This window comes from Alternaria dauci, chromosome 1, assembly GCF_042100115.1.
Source record: "Alternaria dauci strain A2016 chromosome 1, whole genome shotgun sequence".
NCBI lineage: Eukaryota > Fungi > Ascomycota > Dothideomycetes > Pleosporales > Pleosporaceae > Alternaria > Alternaria dauci.
Window position 1 is genome coordinate 3,894,413 of NC_091272.1, and position 16,847 is coordinate 3,911,259.

Sequence of the window (16,847 nt, forward strand, 5' to 3'; positions counted from 1 at the left end):
TAGGCGTTGTATCAAAATGCAAACAGTAGCAAGAATGTCAAAGTCTGCGAAAGTCGTAGTGAACGGGGACTAGACACGGGCCGGTAGCATTAGTAAAGCGATGTCGCAGACGACTCTGAAGCATAGTCGAATGGCTTGTCAGAACAGTAAAGAGGTTGTATCCGCTAGCAGACGTAGCCAGGTATTGCTCCGACGACTGGCGTGCGAGACCCGCTGCTGAGGCAGGGCAGACAAGCACGCAAGAGTGAACGCGGGGGCCAAAGGAATAATGGAAGCAGGGAAGGAAGTCGGGGGAGGCCAGGTGTGAACAACAGTCGACGGCGCGTCGCTGGCGCCAGGCACGCTGGATGGATATTCGGAATATGGCGTTACTGTCATGGCGAGCGTTGGTGGGCGCATTGCTACCGTTACAGTCGACTAGCCCGTATTGGGACCGCAAATCTTGCCGTAAGCGTTCATAATGGGACTTCGGTGGACAATCTGCCGCGGCACGATTCAACCAGATTGTACGCGTTATGCGGTAGTGGCGATCATCGCACATTCCTTCGCACGTGTTTGGGTGTGAACAGCAAGGCAGGGCCCGACGCAGCGTTAAGCTGACGAGGCCTTGGATGTTTGGGTTGAGCGGGAAGCACGTGCCTCCCGTTGTCTGCCGCCAAGTCTCAATCGAATCAGATCCAAGTAGGCAAGCTTGCGCGTGGCAATGTCCAATCGCGTCCAACCTTAGCTGTGGATATTCATGATTTTTTTATAGGCCGTGTCAGCATATAGCACTAACCTAGCGGACTTCTAGGCTTGTTGCATAACTACCTCGGGAGGACTCGAGTATCGCGGAAATAGGTGATAATACCTAGGTAGGGAGCTAGGTGCCCTGCTGCACTACCTGATGTAACCACCACATTCCTCGTAGCTCTGGTCCAGACGTCGACCCGAATGCGGACTGGAGTTCTTCCTAGAACCCATTGGAACATCGTATTCAACCGATTGTGGGTCGAGAAGGAATGTGTGGCAACCTTCGCTTTTGCTTACCTCGGTCTGCCCAGGTGGTTCGGTCACAGATCATCGTGAGATCAGGTAGTCTGGAAGAGGCGATTAGCTGTCAGGAATGGTATCTCGTATTGCTTCCATGCAATATGTAGGGCAAAGGGTGTGTCCCTCGGAGCTCTTGGTCTCTTGGAATCGATACGTGGCGATTCAAGCTGCCTAGACGGGCCGTTGGATGCTGACAATATTCTGCACATGGCACTGGTGCTCAGATTTCCCCGGTGATATGCTATCAGGCCTATCAGTTCCGGTTGGACACTGACAGGGCAAAACAGCTGTTGTGTACCAGACAGTAACTTTGCGGTACTACATTGCATACCCTTGCCGCACACATGCAGTGATTATAAGAATGTTCTTTCATTAAGATATGGCTAAGCTGCCGTGCCGTAGCACCGCTGGCTGCGTCAGATTAACCCGCATGCTGTGCCACGAAACATGTGACCCGCGGTGTCATGTAGAGACCTGTGAATGACCGCCCAAAGTTTAAATGTCAGGAAATCAAGCTCCGTAACTCTGACCCGCTAACGCAACTCCACTTAAGGTATCATAAACAAGCAAATACAAGTAAACCAATCCCCGTCATCACTTATGAAGTTCCAACCACGGCTGTTCTTCAACATTGGACTAGACCTTCTCAGCATCGCTATGCGCTGTGTGGACAATCGCCTTGGGAGCGACTTCCGCAACAGTCTCATCGGTGAAAGCCACGTCCTTCTCGATGGCGACAGTGTCTTCGACTTTCCAGAGAATCACAGGAAGAGCAACGACCAGACTGCCTGCAAGCAATCCCCAGTTGCTGGCAAACATTGTCATGTAGGCAACCTTGGTGTCATCCATACGCCATGTAATGGCGCCTCCAGCAGACTGAATGCCCTTGTAGAAGCCAGCAAAGTTGGCGAGCTTACGGCTGTTGTTTGTCAGGGCGCCCATGAACCTGACTTGATTAGTGATCTGATCTAGACGAACCAATTCTTGTTTCAAACTTACCAGTAGACTGCGGTTTGCCAAGCGGCATCGGAGAAACCATAGAACATGTAGAGAACAAAGGGACCAGCGTAGCCTGAGTCAGACCAGTCCTTCTTCTCGTTTGTCACGTCCTCTGCCCAGGCACGGTCGTACGTCTTCTGGAACATGTAACCGAAACCCCAGATGATCATGATGGTCGCGAAAAGCACGGCCCATAGAGCCTTAGCACGGGTTGTTCGGCGGACACGCTTAATGTCAAGCGCATATCCAAAGACGTAGGCACCGACAATTTGCATGATGTAGTATACAACGCCATTGAGCGCTCGGGTGCGGACGTTGAAGTATGCAGCATTGATCTCGGTGAAGTGGTAGGCGTAGAACCAGTTGGATGCGAGGAACATGGGGAACAAGAGAATAATGTAAGGGTCGGTGAAGAAGGTCTCGTAAAGACCAACTATCTCCGACTTCCAGGAAGGGTGCTTCATGACAATGACCTTTGATCCATCGTCACGAATGACGTCCTTTGCGTCGACCAAAAGCCAAGCGAGCCCGGCACCGATGATGGTGAGGACGAGGAAGCCGATGTAGGTACCGTCATTGACTGTACCGGCAGTCTTGGTGTGGATGTTCTGACCCAATGGAATCTAGGAGGGTCAGTATTTGGTATCCAGGCGTGCCAAAGTATTCTCAAGGGGAAGGATAGCATACCAGACTACCAATGACAGCACCCAGGTTGAAGATCATCCAGAACCACGAGATGTAACGGCCCTTGGAGTCCTCAGGGGGGTAGGACATCATGATGGCGCCCTGCGCACACCAAAGCAGACCGGCGCATACGCCAAGCAGTGCGCCGGCGAATGTGGTGAAGCCCAGATTCTGTGTGTGGTTGTAGGACAGGTAGGATGCAACATAGACGGAATATCCCACGCCGCCAAAAGACAGAGCGGTGCGGATGCCAAGCTTGTTGGTAAAGGTGCCGGCAAAGAAGCCGACAACAGCAAAGGTCGAGTACAGAGCCGTGTTGGCCCGGTTGTTGGCAGTTGCGTCAAGCTGGCCACCACCACCCATGCCGTTCAGGGCATTGAACATGCCCGGACACATGAAGCAAACGACGGAAACAATGACGAGCTGGACGGGTGGTGATGCAAACCATGGCAACTTGAACCCGGCGACGGTGAAGCGCTTGTATTTCCATGAAGGTGGGAGATCAAGCGTGTTGGTGTCCGTCAACGAATTTTCCGCAGAGTTGACATCGTGTGGAGGCTGTTTCTCCCCGGCGGTCGCCATGATGATACCCACGCGATGATGGGTTGTCGGCGTTTGGCGCGTGAATCGGAGTTGACAGACGGTAAAAGCACGTCGTCGATGGTGTGGAAGATGCGAGCAGACAGGACACAATAAAGATGGTCGATTCTCGCGCTCAGACCAGGCAAGATACGATAATGGCAAGCTATAATTAAACGAGGGTTTGGATGGGGTGAAGGCGAGGGGCACTTGGTTTTAAGCATCTTGTCAGCTAGGGTCTTCACACGGTCCATTCACAACCAAATCTCCCCCAGCCAACCTGCATCAGGGTAGCGAGACGGGCAACAGCACGCGACACCTACTGGCCTCTAGAGACAGACGACTACAAGCGCACAAGTGACAGCCGTCGGCGAAAGATTCACTGGCGTCGTTGGCCATGCCTAGGCGAACGCCAGCAATCAGCCGTATCCGCTCCTCGAGGCTGTACAACGATGCAGTAAGCAGCAGCAGCGCAACGGCTACAGGTGTCCGGAACGCGTCTGTCAGTGGTTCTCGGGACAGCCATCGGGGAGGCAAAGCGGAGCCTTGGAAGCCTGCTTATCGACGATGCATGGATCTGCATGCGTCTGCGACCACACTGTTGGTTAATGAATCGCCGCCCCCCTCCAACCCCCCCAGCACAGGGCTGCGAGCTAGAAGACGCCGGACTGCAGCCACAAGTGCAACGCTCTCCGCCCGCCATTCCGAGTCAGAAATGTAACATCGTCTTCCTGCGGCTCCATCAGCACGTCGGCCTTATCAGATACGCCTCGCTATCGTGATGTTCGTCGCTGGCTGCCCGTGACGGCTAGTACCCGACCCATGCTCGAGCAGGTTTCCACTGCTATCACGGCCGATGAGCATGACCATGCTGCCGCCATGCTCCTGTAACATTGCACATGGTATCTGGCCCCTCAGCATGGTGCAGATAGGCGCGTTGTATCACCACGTTCACCTCCAACTGTCCATCGCATGACGCACCACGACCAAGCGGGCTGATATAGAGAAAAGTCTTTGGAGAACGTGTTCAGATCCGGCAAGTCTGACCGTCGTCCTTGTTGACCAAGAGACCTTGGATGACGATGGAGCTTGCGATACTACCTTGACCCAGAGTGACGTGAAGCTGCTGAAACTCTCATAACAATCATCGCCAGCCCACTGTAGAAGTGAACTCTAACCCCTCACTTGGCACGCAAGGCTCGCAGTTGCACAGACAGACATTATGTATGAGCATGCAATCCTTTGAAATGGAACTCTTTGGCTTACCGCTTGTAGGCGGCTAATCATCAGAGACGACCCGAAAGCTGCATCCCAATACATCGCCGACTATGTCATTGGTGCATCCCTTGCTCCCTTGTCATGTTTCACTACCAGCTAACGCCTCAGCATAGAGCGCATCAAGGCCTTTAACCCTACGCCAGAGAAGCCTTTTGTCTTGGGATTGCCCACTGGCAGCAGCCCCGTCTTGATCTACGAACGTCTTGTTCAGCGCCACAAAGCGGGCCAAGTCTCGTTCCGCAATGTGGTCACATTTAACATGGTATGAAGGGCCGCCCTGCATGTGCCGTAGTACCCTAGTTCCCAATGTAGCACGGCAGCACAACGTTGAGCAGTGCTGACCCAATCAGGACGAGTATGTTGGCATTCCACGAGACCATGCCGAAAGCTACCACAGCTTCATGTACAAGCACTTCTTCTCACATGTTGATGTGAAGCCTGACAACATCAACATCCTCGACGGCAACGCGCCCGACCTAGAAGCTGAATGCAATGCGTACGAAGAGAAAATACAGCGGGTGGGCGGTATCGAGCTGTTTCTAGGCGGCATCGGACCAGATGGGCACATTGCCTTCAATGAGCCTGGCTCCAGCCTAAAGTCTCGCACTCGTGTGAAGACGCTGGCATACGACACCATTCTGGCGAACTCAAGGTTCTTCGGGAACAACCTGGATCAAGTGCCGAAAATGGCATTGACAGTTGGAGTTCAGACGGTGCTGGATGTAAGTCACGTCACGTCGCCGTGTACCCTGGCAAAGTCTCACAGAGTTTAGGCACGCGAAGTCGTCATTATAATAACGGGTGCGCACAAGGCGCTAGCCCTGCAGAGATGCATTGAAGGTGGTGTAAATCACATGTGGACTTTATCCAGTCTGCAGATGCACCCGCACCCAATGATAGTGGTTGACGAGGACGCTACCCTGGAGCTGCAGGTCAAGACCGTCAAGGTACTTTGCATCAACACACATGTTGGCTGATGCGACGCGAGGCTGACATTTTGATAGTACTTCAAGAGCATCGAGATGGTAGGAAGTGAACTGGGGATGCGCCAGAAGCTCCCCAGGAAGCGTGACTCGCTTGTGGACGAGGGTACCTTGCTAGCCCCTCACCAGGAGGACGGTATCAGGTTGACTGTGCCGCAACTTGATCTCTCCCGTTCACCAAGTCCAGTCCTGGAACCAATGAGCGCGCGCATCACCGACGAGGAAGCAAGTGCATTGCGTCCCGTAGACGTGGATATGGATGAGGTCGCAGATCAACCCTCGGTCCGAATGAGCGCTCGTGTCACCAGCTAGCCTCAGCATGCCACAGCATGTTTCGAGCGTACGGGCACCGGAGATTGTCAGGCAGCCGTTGGAATCGTTGCCGTGTTTGCTTCTGGGGAATGTTTAAACAAACTGGTCTGCGAGTCAGAACTGGATAGCTGAATGCGATGTTTTCGGAAGTATATTCTGTTAGAAGGTGCAGTTAGAACTGAACAAGGAGAGATGATACCAACTACTACATAGAACAGAGGCATCAGAGGTCGGCTGGTATCCTTCTTCGTCCTCATGCGTATCAAAATGTTACGTCGTAAAAACGCTGCAAGTGCTGTCGTGCTTTGGTGGCATGCGAGGCTCTAGAACGTCATTGGCGGCGGGCGGGCGGGCGCGCGTTATCCTGGCCCAGATCGCCTCGTGCCAAAAGCATCCCGCCGCATCCTCCATGTGAACGTCGACGCGCCGGTAACCATGTCGTTCGTGGTTGAGTAAGTCGAGGAATCTTGGCGGGGCATTGTGAGTCTGGCTAACAGCACGGCAGCCAGGTGCGACGAATTGACAGCCAGCTCGACCGGCTCCAGCTGTCAGCCACACGAGCAGGCAGCTTTTCCATCACCGCCGAGGAAGCCCACGACCCCACCAAGACATCACGAATCGCACATCTGCAGAACCTCATCAAGTCGCTCTCTACAACCGCGTCGTCCAAACACAGCCTGGTCCCCGTCGCGCGCATATCCGAGGCGCTGCAGCGTGCCAACATCGCCAGCAGTTATGAGGATGCGAGCTACGAGCACGAGCTGGAGTGGCTGCTAGTCAGCAAGGCGACGGCACAGGTATACGGCCAGGTCCTGAATACCATACTCGAACAGACCATCCCGCTCGAAGACGACCTGTGGTACTGGGACGACATCCTCTCCACCTACCGATTCGCTGGCTTGTACTCGATTCAGACGTCTCCAGTCCGCGTGTGGAAATGGTCGCAGGAGATATACCACGATGTCTTGTCGCGCGGCGGCCAGGTGGCCGATGGCTGGAGCCAGTTCTACGGCCTCGTCAAAGACGCAGTGCAGGAGCGGAGCATCGCCAACATCCAGCGAAGGGTCGTGAGCCCATTGGCGCTTGTGAGAAATGAAGGCAGGAGGAAGCGGGCCGCCTTGAGGAAGATACGCCTCATCAATGCGAATGCGCTCGGCGTGCTGCTAGGCGAAGGCCTGGGTAACGAGGGGTATGCCATCAGGTCAGCTCGTTGTGGAACAGGGCCAATGCTAATCTTGCCAGTGTACACGACGATGGCACCCAGTCGCCCCCGCTGCTCGCAACACAAAGCGGACATAGATGGAAGAGCGTCATGTCCAAGAACATCGCCCTCATAGATGCCGTCATCCAGAGCGTCAACACAGCAGAGCTTTCCGTCGATAAGTTTGACGATTCGGTGGCTAGCATCACTCAGGACGACCAATTCTACTCTCTACACGAACCCACTGGAGAGCGAACGGCAAGCACGCTCAAGCCCGCAGACGTCGCTGAGCGGCTCCAGTACCTACTCCGGGACGCATTGCCTGCCTACACCTCAAACTTTAATGCTGTCGTCAAGGAAAACGGACGCCCATCTGCAATCATCCGGTACTGGCTTCCCGCCACTATGCTCCTTGTATCTTCGACCACCATCCTGCGCATATTCGTCAACCGGAAAGAGGAAATCTTGACCTGGGTGCGCGAATTAGGGCAGACTGTAATCGACTTCTGGACAAACTGGGTCGTGGAGCCCGCAATGAGAATCATCGGCACCATCCGCCACAACGAAGATAGCGAGGTTTCCATCATGAGCAAGCGAAGTTTGGAATCTGACCGCGCAAGCCTTGAGCGCATGGTTGTTGATTTTGCCGTGAAGAACCCTGAAGGCCCAGCGCTGAATGAGACACAGATCGCCGACATCAGAGCAAAAGTTCGCGAGGGTGACCTAACAACGGTGCTAAGATCATACGAGAAGGACATTCAAAGCCCGGTCAAAGGAGCCATAGTCGGGAACCTCGCTAGCGCACTCCTCATCCAGGTGCAGAAGACCAAGGTCGATGTGGAAGTTGCCATGAGTGGTATCGACAGCATCCTCAAGAGCCAAGAGTTGCTTTTTGGCTTTATTGGTCTGACGCCTGGTGTACTCGTCACTATTGGTGTCTATCGATACCTTCGAGGTGTGTTTAGCAGCCGCAAAGGCGTGCAGATGTGGGCGAGGCAGGGTCGCATGCTGCTCATCCTTCGCAACATTGATCGCATCCTCACCAACGCGACAGCGACCGAGGACGGCGAAATTGCCTACAAGGACCACGGTCTCCTTGTTTGCGAAGTGCATCTGCTGCGACAAGCTGCGAGTGGCGTCCTGCCGCGACGCATCTTCCACGACTTGCTGGTGGAGATAGATGAGCTTGTCGACGTGAGGAGTGGGCTGCAGCGACAGCAAAAAGTAGTTGAGCGCATCAGGTGGGCATACTCGAAATGGTTTACTTGAGCAAGCATGTCTTTGGTAACTGGGATGACCCAGTAAAAGCGTCTTTACGGTCCACGTACATACCCACTTGAATACAAATACATGAACAAGTCTGTGAGTTGCGAAGCGTATTCTCTCCAACAGGCCCAAGCCAAGCATGTAAAAGTTGAGGTTGGCCATCCGGAGCTACCTAGGACACGGTGCAGACGGGGCGATACGAGAGACCAAGTCTCTTTGTCGACAGAGGCAGCACAGCAGCATGACCATGTCTTGTGGCTCGCGCCGTGACGCCGGTAGTGATAGCCGAGTCAGGTCCAATGCGCAGTTGCCACCAATCCGCCTCTCGTCACTTGCTGCGGACGACAGTGACGAAGGTGGTGAGCCCGTGCGGACTTTGGCGCTAACGTCCAACGTTGGCTGGCACCTGTGAACTCCAACGCCATTCACTTCGCTGCCTGCTGTTGACCACACAGCGACAGACGTATACCCAGAGACTGCAGCCTTTCGCCTACCCTCCCTCAGCTGTCGAGTCGAGCCTTCCACACGGGCATCCTCGTGCCACCGTCCAAGGAAGCCAGCTCACCGTACACCCCAAACCGGCGGGCGCCAACTCCACCTACCAACTTCCGACCGATAACGCACGTCGCGGCCCTACACCAACATGGCTGGATCCAGGAATTACGACTTTCTCGTAAGCCCGCCCTGTCCCGTACTTGATGGACCCTGAGCGCCCCTCCTCCACCGCTTGTATACCAAGACCCACACTAACACTTCCCCCCCCACCACGTAGATCAAACTGCTCCTCATAGGCGACTCGGGTGTAGGCAAATCGTGCTGTCTGCTGCGCTTCAGCGAAGACTCGTTCACGCCCTCGTTCATCACCACCATCGGCATCGACTTCAAAATCCGCACCATCGAGCTCGACGGCAAGCGCGTGAAGCTGCAGATATGGGACACCGCCGGCCAGGAGCGTTTCCGGACCATCACCACAGCCTACTACAGAGGCGCCATGGGTATTCTGCTGGTCTACGACGTTACAGATGAAAGGAGCTTCAATAGTACGTCTCCGCTGGGTGTCCTGCATAGGACAGCGACAAGTTGGCTTTTTTAAGTACTAGGAGCTAATACTGGGCAACAGACATTCGCACATGGTTCTCCAACGTCGAGCAACACGCCACCGAGGGCGTCAACAAGATTCTCATTGGCAACAAGTGCGACTGGGAAGAGAAGCGCGCCGTCTCTACAGAACAAGGCCAGGCCCTTGCTGACGAACTCGGCATCCCCTTCCTCGAGGTCTCGGCTAAGAGCAACATCAACGTCGACCAGGCCTTCTACAGCCTGGCTGGAGATATCAAGAAGAGGCTAATCGACACCGCAAGGACGGATCAGACTGCGGCACCAAAGGTGGACGTTGGCGGGCAAGACGGTGGAAATGCTGGTATGGGTGGCAAGTGCTGCTGAGAATAGGTGCAGAACTAGTAGCGGATGCGTTGGGCTGAGATTGCCATGGGAATACGAGGGAGCTTGGCCCGAGAGTTCCAAAGCGGAACCATCACACAACGAGATTACACGACGATTATCCGCTCGAGCGTGTCTTTTGGGTAGCATCACCTTTTCTTACGAGTCTTTGTTACGGCGTTTTCAACAGAATGGGAGTACCTACTTTTTACAATTACGTATTGTAATGTCAATCTTGTATATGCAAGAATCAGTCTTCACACGGCACGTAGATGGGCTACTAATAGTTTTGCTCGTACTGCAGTAGTAGTGTACGAGATGAAGAAGATTACTTTGATTGCTAACACTTGTTTTTCAGTGTGATTTGCACGACGCCCTCGACATACCTCCTCCGCGCTTACTTATATTGAAGACCTAGAAGAAAGCACACCACCCAATGTACATGGCCGCCAAGTTGTGCGGGTCTCTTGCCATGGCGATGAGCGCCTCGACGTACCCCTCTACACTCAGCGGCACACTCTCCCCCTTTAAGTACCCGTTCACCTTCGTACGCGTGACATCAAGGACCTCCTGTGGCGTATCCGGTACACCCACAATCTTCTTCCTCCGTTTACCGCCCAGAAAGTCCGCCGTAGGATCATGCACAAATGTCTCCAAGATAGTGATGAGCGTGTCTTCGTGCTGTCGGAGCAGCTTGTACGTGAGCTCAGCAGCCTTGCGGAACGGGCCTTCAACGCCCTGGGGGCCCATGGCATCGACCATGTTGTGCGTCAGGCGGAAGGGCACGAGTTCAGGTTTCTCGAACGTGAGACCCTTGTCGAAGAGGCAGTTGAAGTCTACGTGGAAGGTGCCGCCGTCGCCTTGCTCAAGGAGAACGTTTTCGCCATGCCGGTCTCCTAGACCTAGTACGTGCCCAACGATGCTCATCACCGCGCAAGACCGTGTGTACCGGAGACGCGCTGCGAACCACGCTTCTGGCTCTGGGAACGTCTCTACGAACCATTCATGTAACACAGGCACGAACTTACCGAGGATGCGTTCAGTGAAGATGGTGACTTTGGAGGGTGACGAGCAGGCTTCGTTTAGCAGTAGACGAATCTCGGTGTAGTCGATTGCAATGTTGCGTTGGCGGTAGAAACGAATGATGATGTCGCGCATAGGTTTGAGGCCTTCGACCCATTCAATGGCTCCGCACTCTTCGTTGAGAGGCGTCACGGCGTATGTTTTGATGTACAGGCGGCGTTTGCTCGACTCAATGTCCTTTTGGAGAGCCCGATTGATCATGGCGTTAAATTCCATGAGCCGCTGATCCTTGCGTAGATCGTCTTTTGGTTTGCAGAGTAGGCCGTACGAGCGTCCGTCTGAACCGCGCACGTTCAGCTTCCGTGGGCGCTGTAGAGACGACAACACCAGTACATCATCATCAAATGACTGTATTGTGATGGGGTCGATCGGGAATGGGTTATGACGACGGAGAGTCTGGCTGTCGTTGCCAGCAGGTAGGTTGGGAAGCAGATTGGCTTCGATAGGCACCACCAGAAGCGTGGGAGCAAGTTTGTGATTGAATCCCAGCTCCTTTGCTAGGCTCACATGTGCTATTCGTGGCTCTATGGGAGCATCGCAAGCTGCCAGGAGGGCGTCAGTAAGTCGCTGCCCTTGACCAATGAGGTTCTTGAGATCGATGAAAGTTCCTTTGCGCTTCGGTGCGTCCTTTCCCTTGTTAGCCAATTTCTGACCTTGACCAGGTCGAGAACTTACGCGTAATTTCTGCAGAACGGCAGTGCCCCGAGCTCTGCGGTCATCCTGCGTGGAGTGAAGGACGGCGAATAGAGCCCAAAGAGCCTGCTGTGGGTACATTGAAGCGACTCTCATGATAATCGCCTGTAGAGCATCCCAAACGCTCCTATTCGGATGGCTGATGCGCGTGATGATCTGCGGGAAAGCGGTATACCATGCAAACGCGGGCATTCGCTCTCCGGCGTAGCGCGTAACATATTTGTTGATGTGTTCCAGGTAGTTGAGCCGATGCCCATGGAACTCCTTGTCTTTGGTCGTTCTGGGCACGTTGTTCATGACTTCCATACCCATGTCCAACCACAGGGTAAGTATCTTGGGTAGGGTCTGATAGTAGTACTTGGTTCCGTATACCGTAGAGCGGACAAAGTTTTCAACGACCAGCTTGATCAAGCTGCCTGAGAGATACTCGGAGCTCTGTTTCGTTATCGGCTGCTGCTTCTCAGATTCGAGAAGCTTCAAATACCATCGCCCCAGGTAGTAGTGACCTTTGTCCCACCGGGGATACGTTTGCACGCCAATTACATACTCCTCTTTCAGAGACATCGACTGTGTCTGACCTGCGCGGTCTAGCCATTTAGCGAGCAATAGTTGAGCATGGCACTTAACCTTGTTCATCGAGTGACCCTCGCCTCGACCGGCTGTAGTCACAGAGATGTTGATGGGCACAGTGTCCTCTTGCTGAAACGCATTGCTGTCGATTGCACCACGAAGGTTTTGAATGGCCTTGCGATGGTGACCTTCTTTCCAAAGGAGCTTTGAGTATTCAATCTTAGATGCGTTGTCTCCAAGTCGCTCGGCGTGCAGCACTGAATTGAAGGCAGTTGTCATGAAACCTCCCTTGCGAGCCAGCCGTCCGGTCGTAAGCCATGCCGAAGCGATGTCGAGCTTCGTGAATTCGATACTATTATTTGTCAGCATACTCAATATACGTCAGATTAGGTTGCTTACTGGGACAATGTCATGGCGGCACGCCGTAGTCCCAAAAGATACTGTTTGTCTGATGTGTACGCTCCAATGACATCCAACCGGCGATCCAAGTTCTCAAGGATGACCTCACGGTCTGTTGCGGTCCTATCACTCATACCACTTATAGCTTCTATCTCGTATAGTGCATGCAACTTTACAAGGTGTTCATGCGATGCCTGTACAGAAGCTGTGGTTGATGGAGACATGCTCTTCGCCAATACTTCTCGCAGTTTTGCGATGACTGTCTGAAACTCGTCGCATTTCTTGTGGCGAAGTGCTAATAACGCTCGGCCTAGTCCAACGTTGAAATCCACAAACAGATTCGAGTCTGCGACACTGACTGTACCAAGAAGTCGATCGAGTTGTTCCCATTTGCCGGCAGACCAAGCTGCTTCAGCTGCGAAAGGCAATGTGCTACTTATAAGCGAGTTAGTCGCATGGAAGCCGTCCACGTAATTGAGAATCGAGTCTTGAACATGCATTAGCTAGTCTTCTTGCGATTCATTGATTCAGACTCACCATATTGGCCGGACTCCTTTAGGCAGGTGAGAAGGTTGATCTGAGTCTCAACATCGTTTGGTTTTTCAGAAAGTGCAATCTCATACCAACTCTGAGCAGCTGTCCACCGTCCAGCTTTACGATCTTCGATAATTTGCTGCTCAGGATTGAGGACCTTGAGATGGGCCGATATCCCTTCAATGCTGTCCGGCTCGTCGATATGCGCATAGATCATCTGTAGATGTTGTAATAGATTATCTTTCTCCGGAAAAGGCTGCTTTGACGTCGCTTTCTTGTCTCGCTGTTGGCGAAAGTATTGTTCCCAATGAAACAAGGCCCGAGAATATGAACCGCATTCGACAGCTCGTCGAGATATAATCTCTGCAGGGATAAGCTGGAGTATCCCTTCAACACGGCTGACTTGCTTGATGGAGCTCATCTCCTCGTCCTCAGAAACACCACGTCCCGTTTTTCCCGCCATTGTTCTTGCGTCAGTTAGGGACTTTCTCTTCTCTTGTAACCATAATGACAGGTAGTCAAGCGTCTGGAACACATTCTGTGACAGGTCAGCGAACGAAGTTTGTTTAAGTAATTGTAGGGCCTTGCCTCGCTGCACTGCTTGATGATAGAAGCTTCATGTTGCTCCGCTGTACGCAAGTCGGTTTGCAGCACCTGCAAGAGCTCTCGGCCAACATTCGCCATGTTCTCATCGTTGTCAGACACAATGACGTTCAGGGCTGCGAACGGAAGGATAAAGGTAGCTATGGATAAATCGTAGCCTCTGATGATTCTAGCTAGAACAGGGAAGACCATTTCGACATTGACACCCTGCCCCTTTCGCAACAGGTCGTAAACAAAGGTCTGGAGCCAGGTTCCATGGCTGAGCTTCGAGTTGAAGATTGGATATGTCGGACCCTCGTATTGTATTGATGGATTCATGTTGACAGAATATTTGGAATCCAGGAAGGGGGTCAACACAGTTCTGACAGCCTCTGGAATATCATTCCAGCGTTGTGCCTCTGTGCTAGTCTGCGAAGACCGAGGCTTTGCTCCGCGGAGAGCGCTGAATCCACAATGCTTGAGCATCTCCTGCATGGCATAGGCAATCCAGCCCTGTGCTTTGGCATTCGTGGTAGACAGGAAGACTTTGACCAGAACCTGCTCGAGGAGCAATGCCACAAAATCGATGTCCTCGTCCCTCCGTGAGAAGTTTGATAGCATCAAGACACGCTTCTTTTCACGAACTGTTTCCACCCGATATGGATCAAGCCCGCCGATGATCCCAAGGCATTGAGCACAAAGGATGGTGATATCAGAATAGTCTTCGGAAAACCGTACGCTGGCATCAAGAAGAGACCGCGTCAATGCCGCCAATATTGGGAGAGGCTTTTGACCGACTACCGACCGGTGCAGCTCCCGCTGGTTGGCATCTAGAAACGGCACAAGCTCTATCAGTGCCTGACGCACTACCACGGAGTTTTGATCTTTGCATCGATTGCTGAATGCATGAAAGACCTTGATGGTCTCGACCATATCTTTGAACTTTACCAGTTCTCCTTCAATCTTGGAGAGCATTGGTATGCCCGCCAGTGAAGGAAGATAGACAACCCTGTCTCGAAGCAGTAGATTATACTGCTGTATTATGCCCTCAATGGTTCTATGAGCTTTGAGCTGTGTATCTTCGGAGAAAATTGACCAGTGTCGTACGATCAATGCGAATGTTTGATCAACAACTAGCATTGTTTCCTCTTCGTCGAGAGCTGCCAAGAATGCAGACCAGACAGTGAATGTATCGTCGCATAGATTTGGATCTCCCATGGCCGATTGGAGACAGGCGCGGATCTGTGGCAACGCTCCATTGACGCTGTATCGTGCAAGATGGATGAGATCGCCTATAGCAGCAATGCATCTCTTTCTCTCGGGCATTGTATGTGATGCTGCCTTTCCCTGGGCGTTTGGGGCTTCGATGACGTTCGAGAAATATGCTATTATGCCTAGAATATGTGTCTCGCAGAATGCGTCTAGGTTCTTGGTCTTTGACGTAGATTTGCGCTGACCTGATTTCGTATCTGGCGCGAGAGATGCAAGGGTACTGAATCCTTTGTGGTAGGGCTTTTTCCTAGCGATCTCTTGATCCGCCGCTAATTTCAGTATCTCGATAGCGATGCCGGTTATATCCAGGGCGACCCAAGATTCAAGCTTGTTATTACTGCCATTCCGGATAGCAGGGTCAATAGCCGCTAAAGTTTCCATCGCTGTCTCCTCGACTTCAGTAACGGGCTGTGATAAGAGCAAGGCGAGTATCCTCGCGAGATTGGCTCTTGGATGCGTCAAGACGTCAATAATAGACGCTTTCCGTGCCTGGGCGATCTTCTCGATGATGTCTCTTCGTTTGCTCAATACAAGATGAGGGAGAGTATCCGCTTGGGTCTGCACCAATAGTTGACGGACGCTTTGCTCAGTCAGATCAGCCAGCTGTTGCGCCTTCTGAGGCTGGCTGATGATGTCCTTTATGACTGAGAAGCCAACGACCCTCCAGTAGGGACTTAGAAGCTGCGTTGTATCCATGGAATATCCCTTAGCAATCGACTCAAGTTCGCGGTAAGCCATGCCGCATACCAGTGCGTTTGGATGGCCTAGGTATTCGATAAGGTGGTGTAATATTATGGGTAGCTCTAGCTCGCCGCATGTCAGCGCGGTTCGACCATATGCGAGGATCAATGTCTCCTGGTCAGACAAAATGTTGCGCTTCGCCAGAGCATCCAGAAACTCTATGAATGATCGCCGGTTTTTCCCACGAACGTTCTTGGATATGTCGTCTCGTAGAAATACCATCAAGGAGCTTGTTGCCGCAAGCTTAAGCTCCCGTAGGGATCTACTCATAGACGCAAGCAGCCATTGTCCTAGCTCACACACCTCGAGAGATAAGTACTCAGGGTCAGAGATATGGTTGTAGATACGGCCAATGGCCACGGCCATAAGCACCCGGGATTGCGATGACGCTTCAAACGCCGGCTCTTTCGTGATCATAAGCATGGCAGCGATAGCGTCCTTCCAGCTCTCCGTATCATCCTGTTCATTCCAATACATCGCGGCATTTCGTCCACATGGAGAGCTGGCATCACACAACATACAAGCAAGTGACTGTAGTGGCTGCGAGGCAGATTGTGATGGCTCCAGACACCGAGAGCCAGCACATGCAATCTTTGTGAACGCTGTCATGATATCCACTTGTACACGCTCATTCTGTCGCTCGTCGTCCATCATGGACGAGTACCTTGCTCTGTTGAAGTCAGTAAGGGATATTAAAATCAATTGAGACGACTAACTCCATGATGTTGTGAAGATTAGACAGGCTCAAAATAGGTGAGTCTTGACTGCTGCCATTCAACACCATCATGAGCCGCTGATATACGGTGTGATTGATGTCGGACGTGTTTGATTGCGTCTTCCGCCGCTTGGTTGGTCTCTCTTCGCTTCCTAGATTCAATACACGAAATGCCTTTAGGATTGGCGTCGATTCTTCAGTAAGCTGAGCGTTCGAAAAATTGCCAGTTTCACTCTCGCAGAGCTCTTTACGTATATCTGCGACGGGCATGGGCCAATTACCCGGTGCGATCCAGAGACAAAGGGCAAGCTGGCCTATGTTAGCATAGAATCGACACTGCAGGGCTCGTTTCATACTTGTAAGTCTTTGTGGAGCTTAGAAAAATGATCTACGTCCTGACAGACTCTGGCTATGATCTCTTCAAGGTCGTGTAGAACGATTGATCTGCTCGCTGCCTGCCGACGCCGGATAGACGAGACATTTG

At 52.7% G+C, this 16,847-nt stretch overlaps 5 protein-coding genes across 5 annotated transcripts; 3 read left to right on the top strand and 2 right to left on the bottom strand.

The window, feature by feature from the left end:
• Nucleotides 1-1,668: 1,668 nt before the first annotated feature.
• On the bottom strand, nucleotides 1,669-3,297 carry ACET3X_001219 (uncharacterized protein; the record flags this gene model as incomplete). The annotated part of the gene is made up of 4 exons (XM_069446486.1): nucleotides 1,669-1,978; nucleotides 2,032-2,104; nucleotides 2,156-2,654; nucleotides 2,719-3,297. The coding sequence occupies 4 exons, from the start codon at nucleotides 3,295-3,297 to the stop codon at nucleotides 1,669-1,671; spliced, it is 1,461 nt and encodes a 486-aa protein (XP_069311461.1).
• Nucleotides 3,298-4,116: 819 nt separating this feature from the next.
• ACET3X_001220 (uncharacterized protein) lies at nucleotides 4,117-5,867 on the top strand (the record flags this gene model as incomplete). Its single annotated transcript, XM_069446487.1, has 7 exons — nucleotides 4,117-4,181; nucleotides 4,492-4,518; nucleotides 4,570-4,631; nucleotides 4,686-4,834; nucleotides 4,923-5,294; nucleotides 5,346-5,519; nucleotides 5,577-5,867. The coding sequence occupies 7 exons, from the start codon at nucleotides 4,117-4,119 to the stop codon at nucleotides 5,865-5,867; spliced, it is 1,140 nt and encodes a 379-aa protein (XP_069311462.1).
• Nucleotides 5,868-6,302: 435 nt separating this feature from the next.
• ACET3X_001221 (uncharacterized protein) lies at nucleotides 6,303-8,337 on the top strand (the record flags this gene model as incomplete). Its single annotated transcript, XM_069446488.1, has 3 exons — nucleotides 6,303-6,319; nucleotides 6,373-7,056; nucleotides 7,110-8,337. The coding sequence occupies 3 exons, from the start codon at nucleotides 6,303-6,305 to the stop codon at nucleotides 8,335-8,337; spliced, it is 1,929 nt and encodes a 642-aa protein (XP_069311463.1).
• Nucleotides 8,338-8,977: 640 nt separating this feature from the next.
• Nucleotides 8,978-9,777, top strand: ACET3X_001222 (uncharacterized protein; the record flags this gene model as incomplete). The annotated part of the gene is made up of 3 exons (XM_069446490.1): nucleotides 8,978-9,007; nucleotides 9,107-9,374; nucleotides 9,455-9,777. The coding sequence occupies 3 exons, from the start codon at nucleotides 8,978-8,980 to the stop codon at nucleotides 9,775-9,777; spliced, it is 621 nt and encodes a 206-aa protein (XP_069311464.1).
• A 411-nt stretch (nucleotides 9,778-10,188) lies between these two features.
• On the bottom strand, nucleotides 10,189-16,369 carry ACET3X_001223 (uncharacterized protein; the record flags this gene model as incomplete). The annotated part of the gene is made up of 6 exons (XM_069446491.1): nucleotides 10,189-11,484; nucleotides 11,533-12,472; nucleotides 12,520-13,006; nucleotides 13,057-13,591; nucleotides 13,642-16,318; nucleotides 16,365-16,369. 6 exons carry the CDS (start codon nucleotides 16,367-16,369, stop codon nucleotides 10,189-10,191), a joined length of 5,940 nt encoding a protein of 1,979 aa, XP_069311465.1.
• Nucleotides 16,370-16,847: the final 478 nt, after the last annotated feature.